This window comes from Opisthorchis viverrini (assembly GCF_000715545.1).
Source record: "Opisthorchis viverrini unplaced genomic scaffold opera_v5_52, whole genome shotgun sequence".
Lineage (NCBI taxonomy): Eukaryota > Metazoa > Platyhelminthes > Trematoda > Opisthorchiida > Opisthorchiidae > Opisthorchis > Opisthorchis viverrini.
In genome coordinates, this window is record NW_008751708.1 from 948467 (window position 1) to 973157 (window position 24691).

At 42.1% G+C, this 24691-nt stretch overlaps 2 protein-coding genes across 2 annotated transcripts in view; both read right to left on the minus strand.

Annotated features, from left to right (window-relative positions):
- Positions 1-5412: 5412 nt before the first annotated feature.
- T265_13285 (hypothetical protein) lies at positions 5413-12716 on the minus strand (the record flags this gene model as incomplete). The annotated part of the gene is made up of 2 exons (XM_009168126.1): positions 5413-5520; positions 11178-12716. Coding segments are annotated over 2 exons (1647 nt in total), but the record flags the coding sequence as incomplete, so codon positions are not given.
- Positions 12717-23655: 10939 nt separating this feature from the next.
- Positions 23656-24691, minus strand: part of T265_03580 (hypothetical protein) — a gene marked incomplete at both ends in the record, with an annotated part of 28766 nt that continues 27730 nt past the window's right edge. The window contains one exon of the mRNA XM_009168099.1: positions 23656-23764. Within this exon, the coding sequence (XP_009166363.1) occupies positions 23656-23764 (109 nt within the window). The remainder of the gene's footprint in view (positions 23765-24691) is intronic.

Below are 24691 nucleotides of genomic sequence, written 5' to 3' on the forward strand. Positions count from 1 at the left end.
AGTATTGGCAGCTTTTACGCCAAAATTGGCTTCCATTTCTTCAATACATAGCAGATAATGTGATATCAAAATTAGTTAAGTGTTTAATGTGTTTTTATGCCACGTGTTCAGGTCTGAAATCGACTAACATAACTAGACGTCGGTTTTTGTGGAACTTTTATGGTATTTTTGTGTTTGCACTTCAAACACTGTTCTTTGCGAAAGGAGCGAACTCTTTTAATATGATCTTGTAGCTTAGAAAGCAATGGCCTTTTTAGAAAAACGTTCTCCTTTGTGTGGATATTTTTGGACTGTAACCCATTATCGAAAGGCAATACAGTCTGAAGAGGCTTTCTTGTATGATTGAAGACCTCATTCAGAAGCTGAGACTGAACAAAGCTTACTGTGTACCTCGATTTAACTTTTAAGTCGATTAAAGCCTGAACGGCCGAATACTCGCTACAGCTTTCCTAAGTTCATCAAGTGGGCGTAGTAGATCAGTCTGATTTCCTATTTGGACACCGGTTGTGAGTAACTTATGGTGACATTAACAGCTCATCCTTTTGATTCAGCTACGATACTGTGAATCTACTTTGAGAAAATGAACGCGTCTCATCCTGGTCACCGCCATTTCAGTATTGTTAAGTCGAATTTCTCTGCCTCGGGTGACTTGCATACCAAAATTGTTGTGATCCAACTGCATAAGGGGGAAACAGCCTGTGAGTTGCATTTTTGCACACCGTTTTTTGTTTATACATGCATTCAATATCCGTACCTTTGTTGAAACTATCATCCGACAAACTTCTCGTCACTGTTTTTTGTCGACTGATACATCCGTAGAATTACTGAATGAATCGTTTGATGATTTCATCTTTCATACAATAACCTACGCTGAGTTGCTTGTAACTAAGCGACTAAGTTTAACAAGTTGGTTGTGTGACAATGTTTGGTGTTTATTTTGTTACGTTTGGAAGGCAGGTCATGTGTATCCAAATTTCGCTGGCATGATCGACCGCTCATGATATTCCAAGAACCATTTCACAGACTAAACTCAAACCTACCGTGATCTGCATATGGTCTCGGCTTAAGAGCATCACCGGATATCTGTGATCAGTCGTCAGTACTTGCACGGTGGTGCTTATATGACAGTTTGATGTTTGCCTCGTTTTTTTCTCATACACAGTACTATTCCCCGCGTGAAGCTGAGGGAAACATCCAATGCTGTGCTGAGTACTTGCATTGCAAGAGTTGTAAATCAAGGCAAATCAAGGTAAATCAAGGTTATATTGGTCTAAAAAGCATTTTGCTTTACAATGACCAAAGGATATTGGTGTGTGTGTATGTATACAGATAAACGGAATGATATGACATATATGTTCTATTGTTTGTAATCTGCATCTCAAATGTTGATGAGGGAAGTTGGGTGAGATCTTATGTATTCGTCAAGCGAATGTTTGAAAGTCTCGAGGTTACCACAATCCACAACAGATGTTGGTAGTTTGTTCCACGTGACGGATACGCGGACTGAAAAAAAGTAGCGCCGACAGTTAATGCGGGAACATGGAATGTCAACGGCCAATGGATTCCGTCGGGTCTGTCGGGCCAAATTAACTGTGAACAAATGTTTTAAAGGGTGATTAGGGGTGTTTATTATCTTGAACATCAGGATGAGGTCTCCTTGTATACGCCGATAAGTTAAATCAAACAAATCGAGTTTACGTAGCCTTTCACTGTAGGGAACGTTTCGGAGGCCAATGACCAGCTTGGTCGCGCGGTGGTAGATACGCTCTAGCAGTTGTGTATCCTTTTGCAGCCATGGAGCCCAGGCTTGGATCGCGTATTCCATTGTCGGCCGGAGATATGTGTTCATGATAATAGGGAGAGCCACTGGACACATTTGCACTTTTATGATTTTTTGTACGTCTGGGTTTTTGGCATAAAATCGGCTTGCCGTCCTGGTTTCTATGTTCAACTATAGGGGCGTGTCCTATCTTCATTGTCTGAACTAATCGAACATGTGATGATAAAGATCGTCGACAGGAACTCGTTTATTGTAATAAACAGTACTTGTTTAGAGATTTGACTGCCGACCGATGAAAAGCTCAATGAACTAGGTCTGGTTATCCAGTTTTGTAACCAAGACTACCGGTGCCTTCCTAAAAGTCTCGCACTTTCGTGTCAGTCACCCCAGTGTATGAAATACGTTCATTAGCCTGTTAATCAGGAACGAGCACGTTAACTTTGAGAATTACGATATGTAGGTGCATCATCTTTCGGTGGAAAATTCTTTCAATTGACTATCAAAAACAACCTCACCAAGTCTTTCATCGTAGTGAAACACATCGAATGAGCTCACGGCGACAGGTCACATGGCCATTTGGTTGTCAGTCTCAGGTTGTTGGCAAAAGAGTTACGTGATTTCTGACCATTTTTCAAAGTTGGTGAATATGATTTGAGTGGAAACCCTCGTTGTATCAGCCGTATACTCACTGAGACACTTTGACCAACAGCAGGCACTCAAGTCTTTACTGACGGTTTTGAACTGTCGGAAATTTACCAATCCGTGGACCCGGACCGTACATTTAATTCAGCTACTTCACAGGGATTGATGAATATGAAGAGTAAGCCCCAGAGTCAAGTCTAAAATGCATAAGAAGCATCAGCTAATTGTAAGCAGTGAACTGGTTGCTTCCGACTGCTTTCATCTCGCTGGTGGTTCTGATAAATATGGTTTTGTGTTCGACAGTGAAAGCTGTGGAACTTTTCAAGGCAGTCAGTTAAAAGTTGTAGCCAACGAACAGGAGCCAAGAATTCGAAGAAATATAAAAAAACTTACCTTTTCTCCAACTGAATAACGACAATCATTAGGGAACACAAGTTGGGAATGTTGAGTGCAATTTCACGACTGGCTTTGTTTTATTTTTGAAAGGATACCGACTACGAATACCAAAGGTGTACTGTCACTAAATACATCACCGTGACGATGAACTTTGGGCGAATCGAGCGAATCTTCGAAATAGAGGCTAAGCTAGAAATTCCTTCTAGAGTTTGGTGAACGCAACAGATGTTGAAGAAAGCATAAAAGTGCGTTGGTCCGCAGTTTTAGTACATGCACTTTTAAAAAATATCCTCTAGAAACAGAGCCTTTCAAAAATACTGTATTTTGAATTATAAGCGCACACCCGAAAAATGTTTTATAAATTCACGTCCGTTGAGTCGCGTGTTTCAGGACTTGGTAGAATTGAATCCTTCTTGCTGTCAGCTTCACTGAACCATATGCCGTAACTGAAGTAGAACACGAGACCTGAAGGGAAGAGGTGGAACAAACTGACAATTCGAGGTCTGAAGTGAGTCGATCAGGCCTTACACAGCACTGCGACTTTTGGCAATAGGCAATATCTAACTTAGGTCTGCATGGAGTGTAAAACAGAACGCTGTGCAAACGATGCCGGTTGCATTCGGCCTGGGGATAAATAATGCTTACGAATTCAAAGTAATTTAAACTTAAATTATGTTTAAATTTAAATTTTAACTTCAAAGTCAATTTAAGGTCTAATGCTGTGGCATCGGATCAGTCACCTGGAGAAATCGGCTCAGGTGAGTGACAACAATCAAACTGGTACAAACCGTGCTTATTTGGGCTATATGTGCTACCATCAGGGTTACTACAAATAAGTGGTGGATCGAGGTGGCCAGATTTTGAATCCATGGAGGGAGAAATCGGCTCAGGTGAGTGACAACAATCAAACTGGTGCAAACCGTGCTTATTTGGGCCATATGTGCTACCATCGGGGTTACTACAAATAAGTGGCGGATCGAGGTGGCCAGATTTTGAATCCGGAAAAAGTAAGAAGATAGGAACAACCTGCAGATCAAGGTATATCAGGGACAACGGCTACCAAATCGGTGACATTTATTAGGTTCACTTTAATGAATATGACTTGCTAATTTACGAGATCGACTATTTTAGGTAGTTCAGTGCCACTTTCTTATGATAGGATTGTAGGTTTACACACCTTCCTCTGCAAAAGAGACTGTGGACCATTCAATATTGGAATACCCATAAAGAAGGGAGCACTCAAACCTGTATTTGTTGTGTTTATCCTTTGGCTATTTCGTCGAGGATGTTCCACAATCTGATCACGCCAGACAAATTGGTGTTTTTTTTGAAACCCATTTTACTGTGCAACCTAAGCACACGGTATCTTTCAGTGGTGTATTACATCTAGATGCCAATGTAGAGATCAGCACACTCGTTAAGATTATTTACCGTAAAATGATGCTAATTGACCTTTCGTGAAATTATTCAAACTGCTGCTTAGATAGACCTATGATCATTACGTACACTAGTTAACCATCCGCCAGAAATATCTAGTCGATAGTCACAGATGTCTTGGTGATGAGTACCGTACAGCTATCTTGTCCTCGTTGAGAGACAAGAGGATTGTGCACCTATAATCCCTTTGAAGGCCCGAACCCGCGACCTCGTGGGCATTGAAAGACGACTAAGTAGTTAGCCCACAAACAGCTGATCACTAATGTGGTCGAATCACACCCAGACAGGACATACCGCCACTCAGTCTACAGTCACGCGATTCATATTACGTCACATCTTGTTTTATCAGACCGCGTGTTGGTGTAAAAATCACTTGAGCGCAAAATGTTCGTCCGTGGAAAAACCGTGTTTGAAAAGGACTTTTAAATTTGTTATCGAATGGTGCATTTATCTAAATCGCCAAATAATAAGGTCTTGTTCATTGGCCCTTCAAGCAATAGTATGACCTTAGCTAAACTCCCTAGGAAGCCAGCCTCAATCAACTACTGAATGAAACGGATGGGGAGTTTTGACCTGATTAGATACTCTAACATCTCTGGAGCTACATTTATGAAATTGTCACTTCTCGGCCTGCTGCCTATCATACTTGTTGAGTAAAAAATTTATGCCCGTTCGTTTACAATCCTTTTTAATCTTCTTAAATCCAGGAATCTAGTACACCGATTCTTCGGCTTCTAGGTGTCCAAATTCTGTTACATTCATTCTTTGTTGTTCCTACCACGCTGGTTGGTGGTTCGTGGTGTGCTGGCCACGAACCCCCTCAGAAGGATCACACCACTAGCGCATGCATTCATTTGTAACCACAAGTGACCAAGTAGAATTAACGGAGTTAACACGAGTATGCATCGTTGCTATACCATATGGATGGTGATGCTTGAGATATTTGGCTTTGCTCTATCATACACGACCGTGAAAGTACCGTCATTCATGTTTTAAAAGTCCTACGTATGCAACAAGCTGAAGCACACGGATGCCTCGTATTATGTGGATACAGTAGAAATGAACAGAAAGTACTTTTTTTTGTGAACAGCACACAAATTCTAGTCCTGTGGCGCAAAACGTCGCTGTGCTCACAAATCCATGTAGAATAACTCACCAATGAGTGACCAGAATGCAAACTGTCCCCAGGCGTCTGCACCCATTCGGGTCATCAGTAAGATATTGGCAATAATGGCACCACATGGAGCAACTGGCATGAGGGGTGTCTGAAATAAAAATCAGGGCAATCAAAAACGATGGCTTCAGTTTCAGTTGCCTTAACGCCGAGTTAGTTTGCAAGTATTTTGTCTAAATCACGGCATCTTCATGCGTGATAAAACCCACCGAATTTGACACAAAATTCCCAACTTGCACGCTGCAGGTTTTGCCATCGGCATCCCTATCGGGACTGAGTGCTACACGCATAAATACGACAGACCAGTGCATGATAGTCTTCTGTAGGAAATAATGCCTTAACAGAAACATGCAATTAGGTTATGGTTAGGTACAGTAGACATCTTAGGATTGAGTTTAGTCATCAGCCTGTAGTGCAAAAGGCGTAAATTGTATCCATCCAGTTTCTACTAGAAGGGTTCATTGACTTGTGGGTACTGAAACTAAGCAGAAGTACGTTTGACTGAAATCCAGTTCGTTGTTTTAAAGTTGTTGAAAAAATTTACCACAATATTCGATTCAGTTAATATCCAAGCTGTCATCAAATGAGACAACACCGTAATGCTTTTCGCGTTTTGTGAACTCAGATGCATCATGAAGTAAACACTCATCCGTTGAAGGCCTGTTGTACAGTCCAATGCTATACTGAATTGCGGAGTACGATTCTCTGCAAGTGAGTCCTCCATCCATATGTGCGCCACTTCATCGTTCGATCAGCAGCAGCTCCCTTTAAGTGTCTAACTGCCATGCCTCTTGAAGAAGCACGAGGGTTGGGATAATGGCAGGTTTCCCAAGCCCAGACAGACGAGATATGGTTCGAACCACGGACCTTCCGGTCAGTGAATTTGCTTTCCAACCGCTGAGCCATCTCGCCCCTGTGCGCCACCTAGGCACAACAGTAGCGTTGCCCGTCTAAAACTTTTCCATAAATTCGTACAATAATGCGCGAATTTACATGAACACTGCACAGTAAAACGGCACTATATCTCCCTCAGTACAATCATCCTTGTATAAAGGATCACAGTTTTCCATTCAAGCCAATGTAGACTTTTATATCCGGGAGACTTGTTAGCTCTATTCATAATCGAACTTGTTGTATAGATGATGGGCTCTATCGTTGTGCAGTGTATTGGCAAATTCACTACACGGTCACTAAGACGATTCGGGATTGCCTCGTACAGCCGTTTAGTTTTTCTGACTCAAAAGTTCACTCTGAAATTAGAATTTGTGTATCAATTGGAGGTTTGGTAAGGTGTAAGTTGGAAACTACTCTCAAAAATATCGGAAAATCCTAGGCCTGCAAATCTAAAATATCCCTTGCCATCTTGTAGTCCTAACATTCTCAACAAGGGGATTTCTAAACAGTCAAAAACCACTATGCCAAAACGTCGTACTGATGTCTGTTAAATTCTAGCATTAGACGAGGATTTGTGGCCTTTTCAGAAATCGAATTCAGCCACAAGCATGCCATGGAGATGGGCTGGATATGACCCTATACCTCATATAATTCATCCACACAATTCTACACTTTTGTAATATATTCTTTGGTGCAGGCCAAGGCTTTGAAAGATGGCTTCAATCCAGGTTAGTGTGCGCTTCAATGCTGTTCCACCTAACTGACGCCGCACCACTTCAATACAGAAAACAAGCAGAAGCAAAAATGCATCCCGGACAACTGTAAGTACGCCACTTGATTTTCCTAGTGGCAAGAAAATTAATATTGAGTATATGGAGACACAAATATGCAGGGCGGCTCCACATGCGTACTAGTTGTCAGTTGCCGACAATTCATGTGAATTTTTAACGCTATGCAAACAACTGCGCTGTATTGATTCCAAGAATCCCCAGCTCACGCGAAGTTTACTTTTTCTAACAGCCGGTGAGAGACAAAGTCATCCACCCTACTGGTGTAGTAGACACGTTTAAGGATACGCCTTACTGATTCTTAGATCTACTCCTCACAGAAGTTCACTTTCTCTGATACACCGTGAAACAAATCCATCGTGTTTGATGAAACAGGACCTGTTGTTTGAGGATGAAACTTTTCTAAGTCGGTCAAAGTCAATATTCCTCTCCAGCAATGAATTGATCATATAACCTCTGAGCAGCACTACAAGGGGGAAGTAGACAGCTCTGTGACAAACATCAGCTTGCATTCGGTCTAATCACAAGTCCTACCTCTGGTCTAACAATTCAGGATATGACAACCAGATGTATGGAAAGTGAGAATCACTACTTACTTTCCAATCCGCTAGAAGGATTTCACACAAACACCACGAAGAGACGCATTCGTTCTAGTCCGAAGTCGACTAACGTCCCCCAATGTTGGACAACTATTTAAACTTCCAATGCTGTTTTCATGATTGCGTTTTTGCGAATTTTGTTGCAGTTAGTGGATCCATTTACAGATGGGGATGAAGCTGACTTAGTTTTATGAGGAGATGGCTGACTTACGAAAGAATCGCCGCTTCTTTGTGATCATACAGAAGAGTGCATCGTGAGACCACTTCGGGATATGAATACTCAATGAATCTTTCTAGAAAATTTGTTTCATTTGCCTACGAATCACATGGGTAAATAATTGGGACTGCGAAGTAAGATTGTTTTACTTTCAATCCATGGCGGTAATTGCAGGGACCAATCCGAAACTTATTCGCTCAAGGTATGTTTTGTAAGCGCTTTTTGTTAGCACATTTACTTTGTCACAAATTGCACTATGTAGCATTTGACAGTCCTCACCCTTTTTGTCTATACGATTTCCCCGCATAATACAGCGGAGGTGAGCAGTTTTCGGTAACCCTATTAGTAGTGTCTCAGGTGAAGACCGCCAAAATGATTCTCACTACTGTCCCTCTCAGTTTCGCCACGGCATGGTGAGCAAGCAGATTTCAATGTGCATCGGTTTCGCCACGGCATGGTGAGCAAGCAGATCAGATCACGGACAGTGAAATACCGTTGCCAGTGCCTATCCACTCTGCCAAATAGTCGGGCCTGCAGAGGCAGAGGAGCAAAACACCATTCCACTCCACACCCCGATTTGTGAACATTAATTCCCAATCAATAAATACTACACTACCGATTCAGCATGTCCACCAGAAGATATATCATCGCTCCGATGCCACAGATAAATCAAAGGCAGCTACCTGTTTACACCAGATAAGGTAGTAGAGATGAATAGATTGAAAGAAGCATCCTCTTCTGTATAGACCGGTATGATTTTTTGTTCAGGAGATGTTTCAATTACCATATCATCAGTTTATCAAAAGACCAGATGATGGAAGCCCTCTGATTCAATACCCGCTTCATTAAACTATGTACGATCACTTTCAATGTTGCTTACATCTGTTGATGCACTCTAAGTTTGCGCTGTCAGTAGACCTCAGTAATACGCGTCAATGGAAGCTCGCGTTGGCTACATCAGCATCGTATGTAGTATACGATGGCGCTTTGTTTCTGGTAAACTCTGACTCGCAAGTGACATCCTTCTGTTTGGTGAGGATGGTTCGCTGAATAGTTCTTCCCGAGTCTCCTCTATCATTTGGTCTATTGCAGCTCACTGTTCAGAGCTGATCGTACACCAGGACAAATAAGATTCACTCCGATTTACAGATCCCAAATGATCAAAGTTTAGAGATTGCGGAGTTATATTCTACCTGGCTTGTAGTAAAGCAGCCCGAGATTCACCTTCCTTAGGGAACTGTGTTACGATATTTACTCGATGGGGAATGTTTTCAGAAATGAGTTGCATGCATACCTCATTTTGACTTTTTTCTTGGTGAAATCTCTCTTCGCAGATGGGATGTCAGGCTGTCCAAAATCCTCCCGGCTCGTAAATTTTATCCACATGATTTCAGTGGTTCGGTTGCTACGGTATCACCAAACTCGAGCCGCGTCAGTTGCAATTTCGAAATGTCGTCATTCCATTCTCCGTGGCAGAAATTGCAACGTGACAGCACACGTGACCTTAATACGGCGCCATTTGTTTAGCACGACACCCAACAGGGAACTTTTTTACAAACTCAGTACTGTCTCTGATGTTGACTACAACAACACGGCAAAATCAGCACGGTCAATGGATTTTCGAATGAATGGTGATCAGGCGAGCAAAGCTGGCTGATGTGCCATCCCATGATAGAAACCGTGGTAGTGGTTGTAATGGTTTTGTTTGATGCCAACTGACGCTGCGCTGGATCCTAAAAAATTCATCTCATCCTGGCAGAACACTATTGGCAGACACGTTTCGATTTCATTCCGAATCATACACCCCCTAAACACTGAGCCCACGTTTGAAGCGTGAAATTATGGTGGAGTGTTTCGAGTCCCTGCTGTTGAACGGATCGTGAGACTGTAGTATACTCGAACAACACTCGGACAAAATCACTTTACAAAATCACTGTATGGGATGAACAATATCGCCACACAATCACCGGCAAAGCGGCGCTGATGACTAGCCGAAGATTGTCTCATGGCACACGAGAAACGATTCTTTTATATTTGGGTTGTTTTTGACTACACTGCCACAAACTGATGAATTGCTTGTCACAAAAGTTGACACTTGTAGTGATAGGGGTGGCGCATAGCACCCAACAGCTTACATGACCACAAGATAAGCCAATAATTGCCCGAATACAATTCAAGACCTCCCAACTAGTCGTTTCGGTATTTCGCAATGCAAGGTCAACACAAAACTACCAAAGTTGTCCGGTCAATAAACTTCATTTATTCTTTGCAAGCAATGCAGATGAACAGTGTAAGTGTTACAACACAAGCTAAAAGGTAGTCAGTGAGAAGTTGTGAAAATCATAATTCTCAGAAGTTCGAGCAACTAGTGTAGGGCTTGGAATGGCCTGCAAAAAGATTTTCTGTGATTTTGCTCAATAAAATGGGTTTCATAGGCTGACCAAGGCCGTTTTTTGGTCGATTTCCATGGTCAAGATAGCACTGGTTTTCCCTGAAATCCTAGTGAAGGCTGATACTTGTTCAGCCCAGCGTGACACTGGCTTCCGCATTAGCGTTTCCAATATTACCATAAATGTATATTTCGTCTCCTTATTCGGACAACAGAAGTGAAAGATTCGAGTTCACAGTACTTCAGGTTTGGATGCCTTTTTTTACTAAAATCATTCAAGTTTGGTAGCATCTATTTTGATTGCAGGCAGCGATAGTGTGGCCGTCTACACAATGCCACATTGAAAGGCTCGCCTGTTAAGTAGATTAGCCTGTTAAGCTTTTCTACTAGGTAGAGTGGTAGGACAAGTATGTCTGTTTTTCGTTTTTTTTCAAAATATTTATTTACAAAATCTAGATGAGCAAGCTTACTTACTTCCCAGTTACCGTGTAAACTAGAATATTTGTCCGAATGATCAAGAATTTACAGAGAAAGAGTGATTTTTTTACCCGCATTGCGCGTGCTTGAGTCCAGCTTTCGCCAAAACAACTGCCCGACGCCTAGGAAATTTTGAGCAGCAATATACAAACCAACGATCGTTCTTTCTTTGCGTGCCATTTACCCCTTCTGCATCGGGGAATGATGGGCACGCAGTTTATCACATTTTCCAGCAGTCGCACTGTTCATCTTCCATCTGAATAACCTTTTTGAATCGAAAACAGTGTAGAATTTGTCGTTACCGTCAGTCCCACAATGCATTCAGATAAAATATCACCCGCTGGGAAAAAAATTACGCTTCAGAATCAATGATAAAGGACTTACCCTGAACCCTCCAATAAATTTTCTTGGTTTGTAGGTACAGAGAACCAGGAATGTGACTACAACCAATCCACATAGTATTGCAGGTATAATCCACAAGGCGACGTGAAAATAAACCAGCTTTATGTTCACTACAATCCCCAGCATGAGGGCTGAAGCGGTGAAACCAAACAGCAAATACGCAAAACAAACACGAGACTGTAACCAGGCCAGAGAATTAGGAAGATGAATGCGCATATGGACTTCATTTACTACGCCTGTCCCACAATGCTCTAGGTCATGTTCTTCCAAGTAGGCAATATCCTCGTTGGGAATATAACGAATAACCATCACATTGAGACTGACCACAATGTAGCAAAACAATGTGAAGATCTTCATGACTTCATACAGGCACACAACTTTGACAAACGCTGCTAACAAAATAGATGGAACAGGTCCCAATAACACGCTCCACATTGGTATTCTAGTGCGTTTATTGATCTTGGATAGAAATTTGAATACCAAGCCGTCATCCGCCACAGCATAGAGGATTCGTGGTACAGTATACATAACTACCAGTTTAGTAGCTCCAGTTCCCAAGACCGTACCAATCATTGCTACAACCAAGAGCACAGGATTATGAGGCCGCTTGAAAGCAGTGATGAAAGGCAGGTCATTTGAGAGGACCTCGGTGGGTACCAAATACGCCAATCCAAATGAAGCCGTTACATAAATGAATGTACATACACCAATACTGATTAGAAAGGCAATTGGTAGGTCCCGACGAGGATTTTTGGCCTCTTCACTCAAATTCGCTAATGACTCAAAACCAGAAAGACCAAACAGGGCCACTGCAATTCCGCCAAAGAACCCGCTTGAACCTTCGGGCAGGAAACTCTCGGTGTAGTTCTTTCCACCACCAAGAGCGAAACAGGCAATCAACAAAACAAACAGACACATTAGTTGAAGAACACATAACACAGCATTTATCGTCAGTGAGAACTTAGCTCCAGTAAGAGTGAATAATCCGAGCATAATTATAAATGCGGCTGCAGTCAAATCAGGTGTTTGGTCGATGAATCGTGAGGGGCCCAAATTTACCAAGTGATTTTCACCCCAAAAACGTATTTGGTTATCACACAGTACATTGACTGTGTTGGAAAACAATTTGGCCGCCGTGGACACCGCGGTGCACATTCCAACAAACATTGCCCACGCACTTGTGAAGGCGACGAGCTCACCGAACAATAGATAGCTGTATAAATAGACCGACCCTGATCGAGGAAACAGCGTACTGAACTCAGCGTAACAAGATGCTGTCATTATAGTGGGAATAGCTGACACCAGATAGGCCAGACCCGTAGCCAGTCCTGTGAAATCCCGTATCAAACTTCCAGTAAACACATAGAGACCGTATCCAATGATGTAAGAAATACAGAAGAAGGATAAGTGTGGAATATTGAGGCATCGCCTCAAAGGTGTATCCAGTGCCGTAGCAGTAAGAACCCGCTTTCTCCTCCCTGCTCTGCGGCAGAATTCCCGGAGAGAAATACGTTCATACACCATCTTTTCTGTTGAACTTTATGGTACGTGCTACACATTTGTATCCAACTTATATAAACAACGTGACCTGATGACCAACCGCCACTTTCTGTTTGTGGAAGCAGTCAGTTCACAGACGTTCTCCGAATTCCACATGTTCTTAAGTATTTATCACGTGATTGTATGTGAACCGGAATTTCAAATTCGAAACAGCGACTGTTTTTAATACTGGAGCTGTATGTGTCAATAAAGTGGTGAATTTGGCGTCATTCTACTGTAAACTGCAACCTTTACGTTTATATATCACAGTCAATATCTTGCAATTTGGATTTAACGGGACTGAAAAAAGTAAGTATAAGGATTGGTACACAGCACATACAAACGTATGCATGGACGACTGAGTTCTATCTATAGAATTTAAGATAGAGTCATCTTAGCTACTTGCGAAGTGTCCACTGCTGATGAATACACAAAACAACAAACTAATGCACAGTCCTTGGTTTGACTGCTATAAATTGTACTACAAACCCTAAAAGGCACGCAGTCGCTTAGTTCCTGCACCTGTCTGGGACTGGCATACGGTCATACGGAATGGAAGTAATGCTTATCGGACGTATTTTGTGTGAGGTAGGCCACGAACCAAAAGTAACTGGTAAAGTGCGGGACGAAACAGGTGGAAACATGACCAACATATACTACTAACGAATCAAACGTGAATGTAGCCTGTCATGTCAAACGAACAAACGCTTGAGGCGGTCGCTGCACCACGCAAGTTTGCACGGCCTAACAGGCGGATTACGGCATTGCGTAACCGTCACAGCTGTTATTACTACAAGAACTGCGGTGTTCCTGACTTCAGTCATAGGTTGGTTTCTTTCGAAAGAAGACGTATAGTAAGGGGTGGCTAATGAAAGACGCCTTATCCGCTCTCAGGTGAAGTGCCTCGTCTTTGGATAAATCCGTATCTGACGGATAATTGTATGCAAGGGCATAACCATGTAAGTACTAATTTTCAAAGTTAAGACGCAGAGTTTTCTGCAATTGGAAGTTACTTAAGCGGTTATGTTACCGACTGGACTAAGTGACATAGAGCAACATATCCCAGAAGTCTCAAATTGGTAGGCAGAAATTTAATCCATACTGTTTTTTTGCATCATTTCAATCCATTTTGAGAAGAAATGTCGGTCCGATAAAGTAAAATCTCGCAAGTAAAGCAACTGAAATCTAGCTCAATTCAGTGCTGTTTTTGCTCTCATAGGTTACACCAATGAGCGGCGCAGAGACCTAACTAGCCAGTAAGCTTATATGTGTTCCTTCTAGTCAGTGTGCTTACAGCGTTATTTCGCTCACTGGATGATAAATCACCGACATAGTCTCCACTGTGACCAACCCACCTTGTGACCGCTTGTGTACCAGCTCCACGTTTTTTGTCTGAAGTAAATCATATTATTCCAGGCCTTCACGAGCAGACTGAAGCGCGAGTGCCTGTGACATGATTTTCAACCCAGAACGGATACAAAATCTATATCGGTTATCCGACCTGTCTGTCTGTATTTCAATCAATCAACCCAACGCGTCAGAGCACAGCTGTGTCGTACTGTGAATTTCTCGCTTGCTAGTGGTACGCGAGCACACGCAACGATCCCCCGAAGTCTGAAGTATCTAGGATGGTACGCGAGCACACGCAACGATCCCCCGAGGTCTGAAGCAGGCAGGCCATCATACAAAAAGGAGGACATGTGCAAATGGTCTTGGGTCATGCAAGACCTCTTCATCTGTTCTCACGGCTGCGTTGCCGACGCCTTACCAAAGCAGGCCACACTGGCGGGTGGGTGAACCACCGTATCGTCCGATCGGTTCAGTCGTGGATACCTGGTAGTCGATACATGGTGGACGTAGGACGAAGTCCGTCATGCGACAACTGCGGACTGCTGTCTGTTGCTTTGTTAAATCAGCCAGCCATCTGCAGGCTTGTTTGCCGGCTCTCATATGGTGACATCAGGACCCAGTTAGAGCTTACTGTCTATTGCGACGGGGCTGTTTCGCGCCACATGCAAACCGCCCAACTGACTGACATGACACCTAAAGCGAATGTGTAAAATCAGATTTGGTACCAACTCATGATAACGCAAGCTTTCAAGATCGGGCAGAGAACGTTTGACGGAAGCAAATCCCCCCAAGAACAGTTTATGAGTCCTGGTGTTTAGGTGTCAGTTTCACCCACTTCTCAATGGTCATCTGGTACTGATCCAGGAGTGTGCGATATTGTGATATCCTGTGTTTCTAAGGTGCGTTGCACCAGCCAGATTAAGCGTTAAGCTGAAGTCTGAACGAGCAGTTGTGCGATGAAAGCTAGGTATATTATTTTTATCTCCTATCCTGATTTCCTTAATTCCCTGCTGCTTTCGGGTTCTGCAAATCGGCAGTGAACTTATAGGAGATGATGGCTTTTCCCGTTGATATTGCATAGGATGTGATCTTATTCTGCTTCCGGGAGGTTAGCTGATTTTGTTGTCACACATCAATTCATTTGCACTGTGGGTTGGTCAAGGTTTTATCATTTGTGCTGTTGTTGCCAGCAATGGTCGCAACAATTCTTATTTGATATTGATAAAACCAGTCCTCGTTGGCAGCACTACTATAATCCGCATTTGGTGAGTGAATGGGAATACTGTGTTTTGAAGAAACCCTACTCACTAATAACACAAAAGAGGGATTCAACTGGGATTCAGTTGAGCCTAGGGTTAGAGCCAAACGAGTTTGAAAATGACTGTATTCCGTAAGGAGATCAAGTGTGTGTGAGTGCACTGTGTGGTGATCCTGTGAGCGGCACACGCATTCCATATGGGCATGGCTAATAGAGTAACCAACCGTGAAAACTATCGCATGGCATGTTCATTTGGTGGGTGTGGATATCTTAGCTTGTCGATTGGCTTTAACAGCTGGAACTAGGCTCAGCAGTCAACCCAGTCACAAACCCGACGCCTTGCGCTCTATTAGGTAAACCGGAACTTGATTACGAGCATATGTCCACCCTAGTGGTCACGTGTGCGCTTACGCGCATCTTTCGTGCATATCCCAGACGAACTAATCAGACTATTGTTTGTTTATGCATGTTCACAAAAATGCATGTTACCATAAGCAGGCCTGTCTTTTCGTCTTGCGGAGCTTCCATCCCTCTAAGTCCTATGGTCAAGCGATTACTATGTTCAGCCTGGCTGGGTCCTCGCAAATATCAGTTGGTTCTCAAGTCATTCTTCCCACATTCAGGGAACACAACGGTGAGTTCTCAACAAACCAACTATTGGGACACGTTACGGACAGCATGTTTTTGTGAAAAGTTCCCTTTCACGGTACCTACTGGCTGGATTGCAACCAGCTAGGTTCCTCACTCTAAACTATTCAGAGTGGTCCACATTTGGAAGCAGTAGTATGGACCCAAACTACATATTCTGGATGAACGTACATTGGCCCTGATTTGTTAACGGGGGCTCATTGGTGAAGCGGAGTTCCATAAAGCGTTCTATGCATAATTGGGGAACCAAGCATACTTGGGGCCAAGCAACCTGGGATGCTTTGTCACTGAAGGCTGTGAAGAGGTTTTAGCCCATCGGATGGCTGCCTTAGAGCAGTAAATGCTTTGGAGTATTACGTTTAGGAATTACGACGGCAATCGATGCACGAAAACAACGTGCAGAGCACCGTTTGTAACTCCGAAGGAACTCAAACCAGTAAAAGTTAACTGATAAAACGGGGACTGATGAACTGCCTACACATGACGGTCGACCACGTTCCGTTTCTTCAGAAATAACCATGGAACATTTTTAGCACAAGACACAATAAGCTGGTAGCTATCCAGTCCGTGGCAGTTTTACTCCATTCCAGCTTGCTCTGCTCATCCAGGAATACAACAGGGAACGAACCACCGATTCACGAGACAAATGGAGTCATGGATTTCCATTCTAATCTCCATTCAAGAGATCAAATTTCCTGATACTGAACAGAAGACACTTTGGTCCAACAATTTAAGAGAGACAGTCATAATGACGAGGCCCTCTGGCATATCCAAGTATGCTGCCAGGCTTTATGGAGAGGACTCCATTCAGCTCGATCACTCGTTTTGAAAGGAGACACTGGTGAGAATTCACCACACAGCTATGTCCGGTAAAGTTACCAGGGTTGCAACAGATAAATTTAATCCAGTATTTATCGAGCTCTTAGTAGCGCCGCAATGTTAAAATCTCAACCATACTAATATGCCCATTTCTGGTTATTAGTTGGGTCTGCATATTCAGTACAGAAAATAATCTTTTGTTTGAAACATTCAAAGACACCTAATCTTTTGTTAGCCAGGTACAGAAGATTTGGAAAACAGCTCACGTTTAACGTCCATCAAAACTTAGCATCTCCTGAAGATATTTGCTTATGGAGAGAGTATCACATTCTCAAGCAATTGATAAGTTGTAAATCCGGAATGTGCACAGGAACGTTTTGTTTTCAAAACGTTTGTAGTCCACCTGCGGCTTGCCGGATATTAATGACGTGTGCATTTCAGCAACTATACTACTTATACACGCAACGGAAATATAAGTCTATAACCACATGTATACACACAAATCACCGTGTGTTCATCATGTGGACCATAGTCAAGGCTTGGACACTCTTGAGATTAGAGAGTCGTGAGGGTTAGTTCATCTTCAGGATGCAAATCACCGAGTAGTGACCAAAATAAAACGGGACTTTCCAGACCTGTCTGACAAGTATTCACCTACGTCACACTTTACTAATCAGAAACATATAACATTATCGTGGTGTAACTGATTCTGCATTAACCTCGTTTTGAGGCAATAAGGGTCCTCTAAACCAGCATGATATTCCAATGCGTTCAGGCATCTGGATTCTATCTGGATTCCGTAACTATCTGAGATTGGGTAGATACATAAACCGTTTGAGAATCCCAACAAGACGAGGGACGGAATTGCACAAGGAACGTCGAATTACGTCAACAGCCTGAATGCTGACTGACAGCTTAGAAATATCTAATAACCAACATTTGCGTGCTAGACGAGAGAGTGACCTGGGTGGAACTGAACAACTCCACAGTGATGAAAATAAAGATTAACCGCCCAATACTAAAAAAATATGGGATATTTTAGCAAAAGCCAAAAGGTGAGTATTACCGAATGCATTCTATTGCTTTTCCGCGGTGATAGAAAAATTCATTTTTATCGTTCTTGTTATAGCTTTATCGCTCAGCCCGCATACTTTCGACAGGTGGTACGAGTAATTTTCCTCCAACGTTAGTAATTTATTCGCCCAGCTTCATAGTATACCAAGATATACCGGCATGATGCGATTCGTCTACCATGTACATACACCGAAAATGATCAAGTAACCTCGGATACCCGTTAACTTTAAAGAATCATTGTACCTTGGAAGATGCACCTTCGCAAAAAACAAATTGAGTGATTAATGCTCAACAACTCTATCCAACAGCGTCTTATTTTACCGTAAAACGAGGATTGATGGTAGACAAAACCTCGAAGGCTGAGTGACAGGATTGTGACTACTAAACCATACAATTATTGAAATATTTTATGAGTATACTATGCGGCTAACTGGCGAGCTGTATATCATTTGCCCTTCAGAAGTCTGGATGAGACTGAGCAATCGGAACAAACCGCGTTTGATCTATTCGATAGTTTTATCTCGTAGCAATTCCTATATTTGTTCTGCATGTTAATGTTTGTCTGTTCAATCGGCCTCTCAGTGCCGCCAGGCTTACCGAATGAAAACACACAACTGATTATATACTCTGCTAATCCAACACTTGCTATCACTTATCAAACTTTCGTTCCAAGCGACTAAAAAATGCTCTTCAAAGCTAAATTTTCGAATGCTCACAGAACCCGCCTAATGCTTTTTATTGGAGATAGAGGAATAGAATTTGTAAGGGTAGAACCATTTTAAACAGTTTTTTCAAGAAAAAACAATACAGGTCACATGGGTGGCGGAAAATACATGAAAAACTTATGGTTTTACTTTTCGAATGCTCACAGAACCCGCCTAATGCTTTTTATTGGAGATAGAGGAATAGAATTTGTAAGGGTAGAACCATTTTAAACAGTTTTTTCAAGAAAAAACAATACAGGTCACATGGGTGGCGGAAAATACATGAAAAACCTTATGGTTTTACGGCAGTGAGGCATTTGTCTGTATGTCTCCGCTGATTTTGATGGTGATGATGATGCACGAACAATTTTTTGAAAATTAAAGAATCGAATTCCAACGGAAAATCCCCAATGTTCAGTAGGATCACGTGAACTTTGGAACTTCCTCAATAGTCACTAACTAGAAGGTTTGACGGAGCTAAAAGTGAACAGTTCCGAAATCGCTTGACCAGGTATGCCAACTGTTAGCCCCTATTTTGTGTGCTTTCATGGCCGGAAGATTTACGCACATCAACAATTTAATCTTTTGTTCTAGGTAAAATGCACATGGATCGAAACATTTCGGATGTTTTTGTGTACCGGCCCTTTTTGTGCATTTTCTATCGCTTGAAATGAGCAATCGTTTTTGTGTAGATTCATTCAGTTTACAGATAAATTTTATTCCTTAGAAAAGAATGTCGTAAACCTTGAACAGCCATAGCAATCAATAGAACGAATAGTTGTTAGAGCAGTAACTTCACGTGACAGAAAGGATAAAATCGAAAGAGTTTAAAGTAAATCAATTCGTTGTCACTCAGGCGGTTGATCAGCCCCTTGGATTGGGAAAGGTTCAAAATAGTCAAATATGCTATCACAAGCTCGAGAACTGAGGATGAGCCAGTGTTAAAAGCGCGAACGCAATAATAGCAAGGTCAGTGGTTCGAAACCGGCCTCTTCATCTCGACTGATCCTGTCTAGCGTTGGCAGTATATCAGACCCCGAGCTTCCCTCTGGTGGTATGGAAGCTATGCACCAAAATGGTAGTACAACTGAAGGATTCTTATTCTTATTTATGCAATCACATGTACAGAGAGAAAACCATAGCTTACTGGTACAGCAAAAGCGTCAGGAAGTGGACAATTTTTCTATTGAACCATGGTGAATGCACCATCAGTAATAGCAGTGTACTACTAAAAAGAAGGAGATAATCAAGTGTTTGAGGGAATTTGTGCGCGGTGATGAAGAATGAGGAGTTTCAAGCAAAGTTTACGACTCCTCTTCTCTGGTCTAAAAGTAAATCTTCGCACTGAACAAGACACGTCTCAACACTTTCTAAATTCAGCTTAGAGGAGGTCTTCTTGGTTTGTGCAACATGGAAGGAACATTCCTTTCCTGATTACGAAATTCCACACCTGAATAACGTGTGAGCTCGGAACTTAGGGGAAAAACAGATGCGCCAACTGTCGGCTTCCTCGTAAAGATGTTTATGGCTTACGTAAAGAATGTGGTGTCAAATCTTTGGAATATTCTCATTAACTACGAATTTGCAACAAAAATTTCAGTTTTTTCATCCCCCGCTGACAAAAACAACCACTGATTGGTTCATCAGACTGTCATTCGAAAATCGGCAAAATTGTGCTGAAATATTTGGGACAAGTCTAGCGTGAGCCCACATTTGCATGGATAACATCTTTTCAAGCCATTTCGAGCTCCACAGTTTGGTGGTAATATGCAGATATTTCACCATAGGCTGCCGATCATTATCATGGTCGCCTGTTGCCTATAAGGCGTACGATGCTGCATGTGAGCAGAGTAGTTGCAATAGGTACCATACTACTGGTCAACTTCGAGTAGTGCTGTGCTACCAACCTGGAGTATGACATTTCATTGGAAGCCGCTGCACTGTAGTAATATGGGACCGTGGAACTTTGTTAGTAGTTTTTTCAAATATGAGAAGGCATAGGAAACTGTGATTCAATCACGCAGTGCCTTACAGACCCATACGGAGTAGTAAGTAGTGGAGTCCTTGATGACTATGATCTATTAAGAGGATGTGAATACTTATTTATACAGCACAGCAGAACCCCATTATCGTCGTTTACCCATCATACATGGATGTCGTTTGTGCTATTAACACACTGATAACTATAAAATACTAGTGCGGGTTTCATCTGCGTGTAGCCTTTTTATTGCTGAATGCATGGACGGGGTTTATTAAAAAATCAGCGGACAACAGTACCGTTTTCAATGTTTACTCTGCTTTATTCATTACCCCCTACATTGTCCGATGCAGATTTTAGTCCGAAACTGAGTTAGTATGGCGAGGTCAAACTGAATTATACCTTACTTAAATTAGAGCCTACCAAAAGTGCAAACATCTGACTTACTTATCCAAAACAACACAGTTTTACTTTACAGTTTTTTCCCATATTGCAGAGAAAGAGTGGTGTACCTGGCAAACATCACTAAGGTGTTGTATTTTAGACCAAACACAGTGCTGCGCCCTTGTAATGGTGGTCTGTCTTCAGTGCTAGACCTGTCCTGCGAGCCACACACACCGTTACTTGCGACTCAGCTTTTCAGAAAAGGTCGACCGAAAGCAACCAAATAAACGGCAGAGAGTTTTCGTACTACGCTGAATAGTACTGCGAGGCGGTCTATGGGTAAAGTCATACAGGTTGCTAGGATAGCAATGTGAGAATAATGATGCTTTGTTCCAGGCTACCAAGATCGCCGTATCTACTGGATCGGTTATGGTGTCCTCTGTCGAGGAAGGACAGGCTAGAAAAGTTGGGTTATGACCGCGCATACCCCAGTCACAGTTCAGATGACTTAGACCACCGGTGCATATCCTACTACGGTCGAAATACTTTTAAAGAACAAAACAAATCGTTCAAAGAGCATCTTCTGTGGTCAGTAGCGATAATAGTGGCAGTAAAAATCAGAATTCCATACCCTATTACGTGTTCCCATGACTTAGATCAGTCCTGCATTACCCGAGTTTGAAATTTACAGATGAGTTTTCCGAATGCTCAGGCTAAACAGTCAAATAGCTTTACTTCCCAACACACGATACGGACGGCTGGTGTTGTAAATGACCTCAGACCTTGTTGTACTTTGCGAAAGTCGGCTGAGTGAACAACAAAAGTTACGGAAGACTGACTCTAATCATACTTTCCACCGGAGTAGAACAACACAAGAAAGCCGGCTCGAACGCTAATTTTGATTCACAGTTGCATCTCACATGAATCAGAGAATAATGGACCAAACAAACTGCACCAAGCTTAAGTTGATATTCGTCTGACTGCGGCCGTAAAGAGCGAGTTTCGACATGTTCCGTATCTCTTGTGTCCTTACAGTGTTACACTCAAGTGAATAATTAACTCTTAGACCCTTATCATACCCAAATCCTCAGCTGACTCCCAGTATTGTGGCATGATTTACATTTTCGCGTTGAAGGGAGAGCTCGGTAAAACCCGTAGGCAGAAGCCGGTTCCTTTTGGATCCACATTAATAAATTACAATACTGAAAGACTACTGACAGTGTGCACTACAGTGAGACGAAAATGGTTGATTATGGGGTGGAAATAGGTTCTCATGTCCAAATCTGAGCACAGTCACCTAATAGATTGTATCATTGTGTTGCAAAAAGGTCCCAGTATGGTCCCATTTCGCAAAAGTGACGCACTGTGCTAACTGTAAACAAATCACTCTCCGGGGCACACTTGGAATGCCGGTATTTCATGTACCAGGAAAACCTACTTCAAGGTGGATGGAAGGGAAGTTAAAAAGGATGGATCTGTATTGAAACTTTGCGGAGATTTAAGGTAAATGTTGAAGGATAAGCAAGTTTCAAAAATACCCGAAAACCAGTGGTCCCGAATGCAAAGGAATTATGCCCGAGCAGCTGCCGTGGATACAGTGACACCAAACCGAGAACCGATTGAGTGACACATGAATATGATTAGGAAGGAGAACTGGATGGTCTTACGATGTACCTCTATGAGAACTTCTCATACGTCAGCCCATGAATGCAGACTCAATCTCAGTTGATAAGCCATTGCATTCCGGCGGCCTTTTCAGAAAGGTCTTCCTTTTTCGGTAATGGTTCTGGTAGTATCTTAACCAGTCACAGAGCTGCAACCCCCTAAAATTTGTACGATATGCTGCCACTGCTTATCGTATTTTTGGATATTATGAAAACAAGTTCGGATAATACGCCCCCATGGGTTTGTGACAGATGACTGCTGCACCGGAGTTCATGGCATTTTCAAGCAAGAATTCTGTAAATTCAGCTCACTTTTGAGGACGTTAATGGTTGAGCAACATTTCTGGTGGCTCATCTTCTGACTAAAGAACATATGAGACATATGGGAGGTCGAAAGAAATCGGGTTCAGTCAGGCACTTTGTTTAAGAACATCAGTCATATGACCATGCATTAGTCCTTTAAGTTTGCTTGACCGTCGCAGTCAGTGTTGCCAGACAGATTTGTCACATAATCTACCCGAATTCCACTAAACAACAAACTGGAAGAATATAAAGACAAAAAATGAAGTTCACTTAATGAGACCGAAGATAGAAAGTGACGCTCGTCGGTGTAAACAGGAGAGGCCATGGGTGCTGGCCTAATATTAACTGAGACATACTGCTACATCAGAGAATGCATCGAAACTTGAGGTTTGTGGCGTGGTAACCAAACCAAACCTACTAACTTCTCTGTTTGATGTGATGACATTTAGTCCATTTGACTATCAGGCTACAATCAGACCTGTATTCCTCACTTCCAAGCCTGACTCAATCTTTTATACGCCAAGATACTGTTGTTTATGAAATCATCAGTTATCAAAAACTTCTACGCAACATGGATGTCGTTCTGATGCTTCACTTCCCATCTTTCAAGCAAAACAAAGGAAGTATCCACAAATTTATTAAAATAACTCTGTTTCTTCCCATACAACTAGTATGAATGCGGATGGCGGAAGCAGTAAATCTTCTGTACAAATCACATTTAATTGTAAATTTGACAGGATTATGGACTGACTGTATCCTTTCGGAAATCCAGGTATTTCAATGCACGAACTCCATGCTTTTTGGCCAGGTGTGTGATGTAGTCTAATTTGATCTTGTCAACACACGATCTAAACGAACAACAAATCATGATAATAGCGATTTTTCACGTTAAAACTTGAACTGTATAAGCACATTCAGTTGCCTAAGAACAGCACAAACGAGAGATTCAGCTGTGTTCGAAGTGAGTCTCTCGAAAAACCAAATAAGTTTGCGAATGGGTGTATATTCGCTTATTTCGTGCAATTTGGTTTCATTTAGAACATAAAGTTGACGGAAACCCGGGGATTGCGCTTACCTGATGAGCCCCAAAAAGGACGAAACCGGTCGTGGGCTGTCGACGAATTTTCAGCAACCTCATGAGTAGTACATTACAATGGTGAACTGTATAACTTTATCCTCTCCTGATGCATGCGTATTGGTACGAATATTATTTTCAAATGAAAATACATTAATATTAACTGTCAATCAAAGTTGTTCCAAAATTAGGATACCATTGTCGTCAAAATATTTGTTGGAAGCAGTGGTTACGTACGATATTGACGTCAATTTATTTACGAAAACGCATTCATATTCTTTCTATTCTTGGTGTTTTTGGATAATTTTAGAACAAAAATTTCAAATGCAAAAGCTAAAAACGAATGAATTTAATTCCTTTTGGTGGAAATGGTTGCGTTACGTACACCGCCTCTGGGCGTTACTGAATTCCACATGTTACTTTATCATTTTCATGAGTATATCGAGTGAGAAACACACCCACCTACAAATTAATTTCGTCCTAGTATGAGACTTGACTGAATCTCTAACTCAGGATTTGCTGCATAAAACCGCCTCATACTTCAGTCGATACAATATTTGAGAAGTCGCAGTATATTTTCTTTAGGGTATGCACACTCAGTGAAAGAATATCGCATCAAATTTAGTTCGTTCTAGTCTTCCGATGAAACTAAAATAGTCTGTAAATGACTGTAATTCGTGCATTTCTTCCATTTTGATTC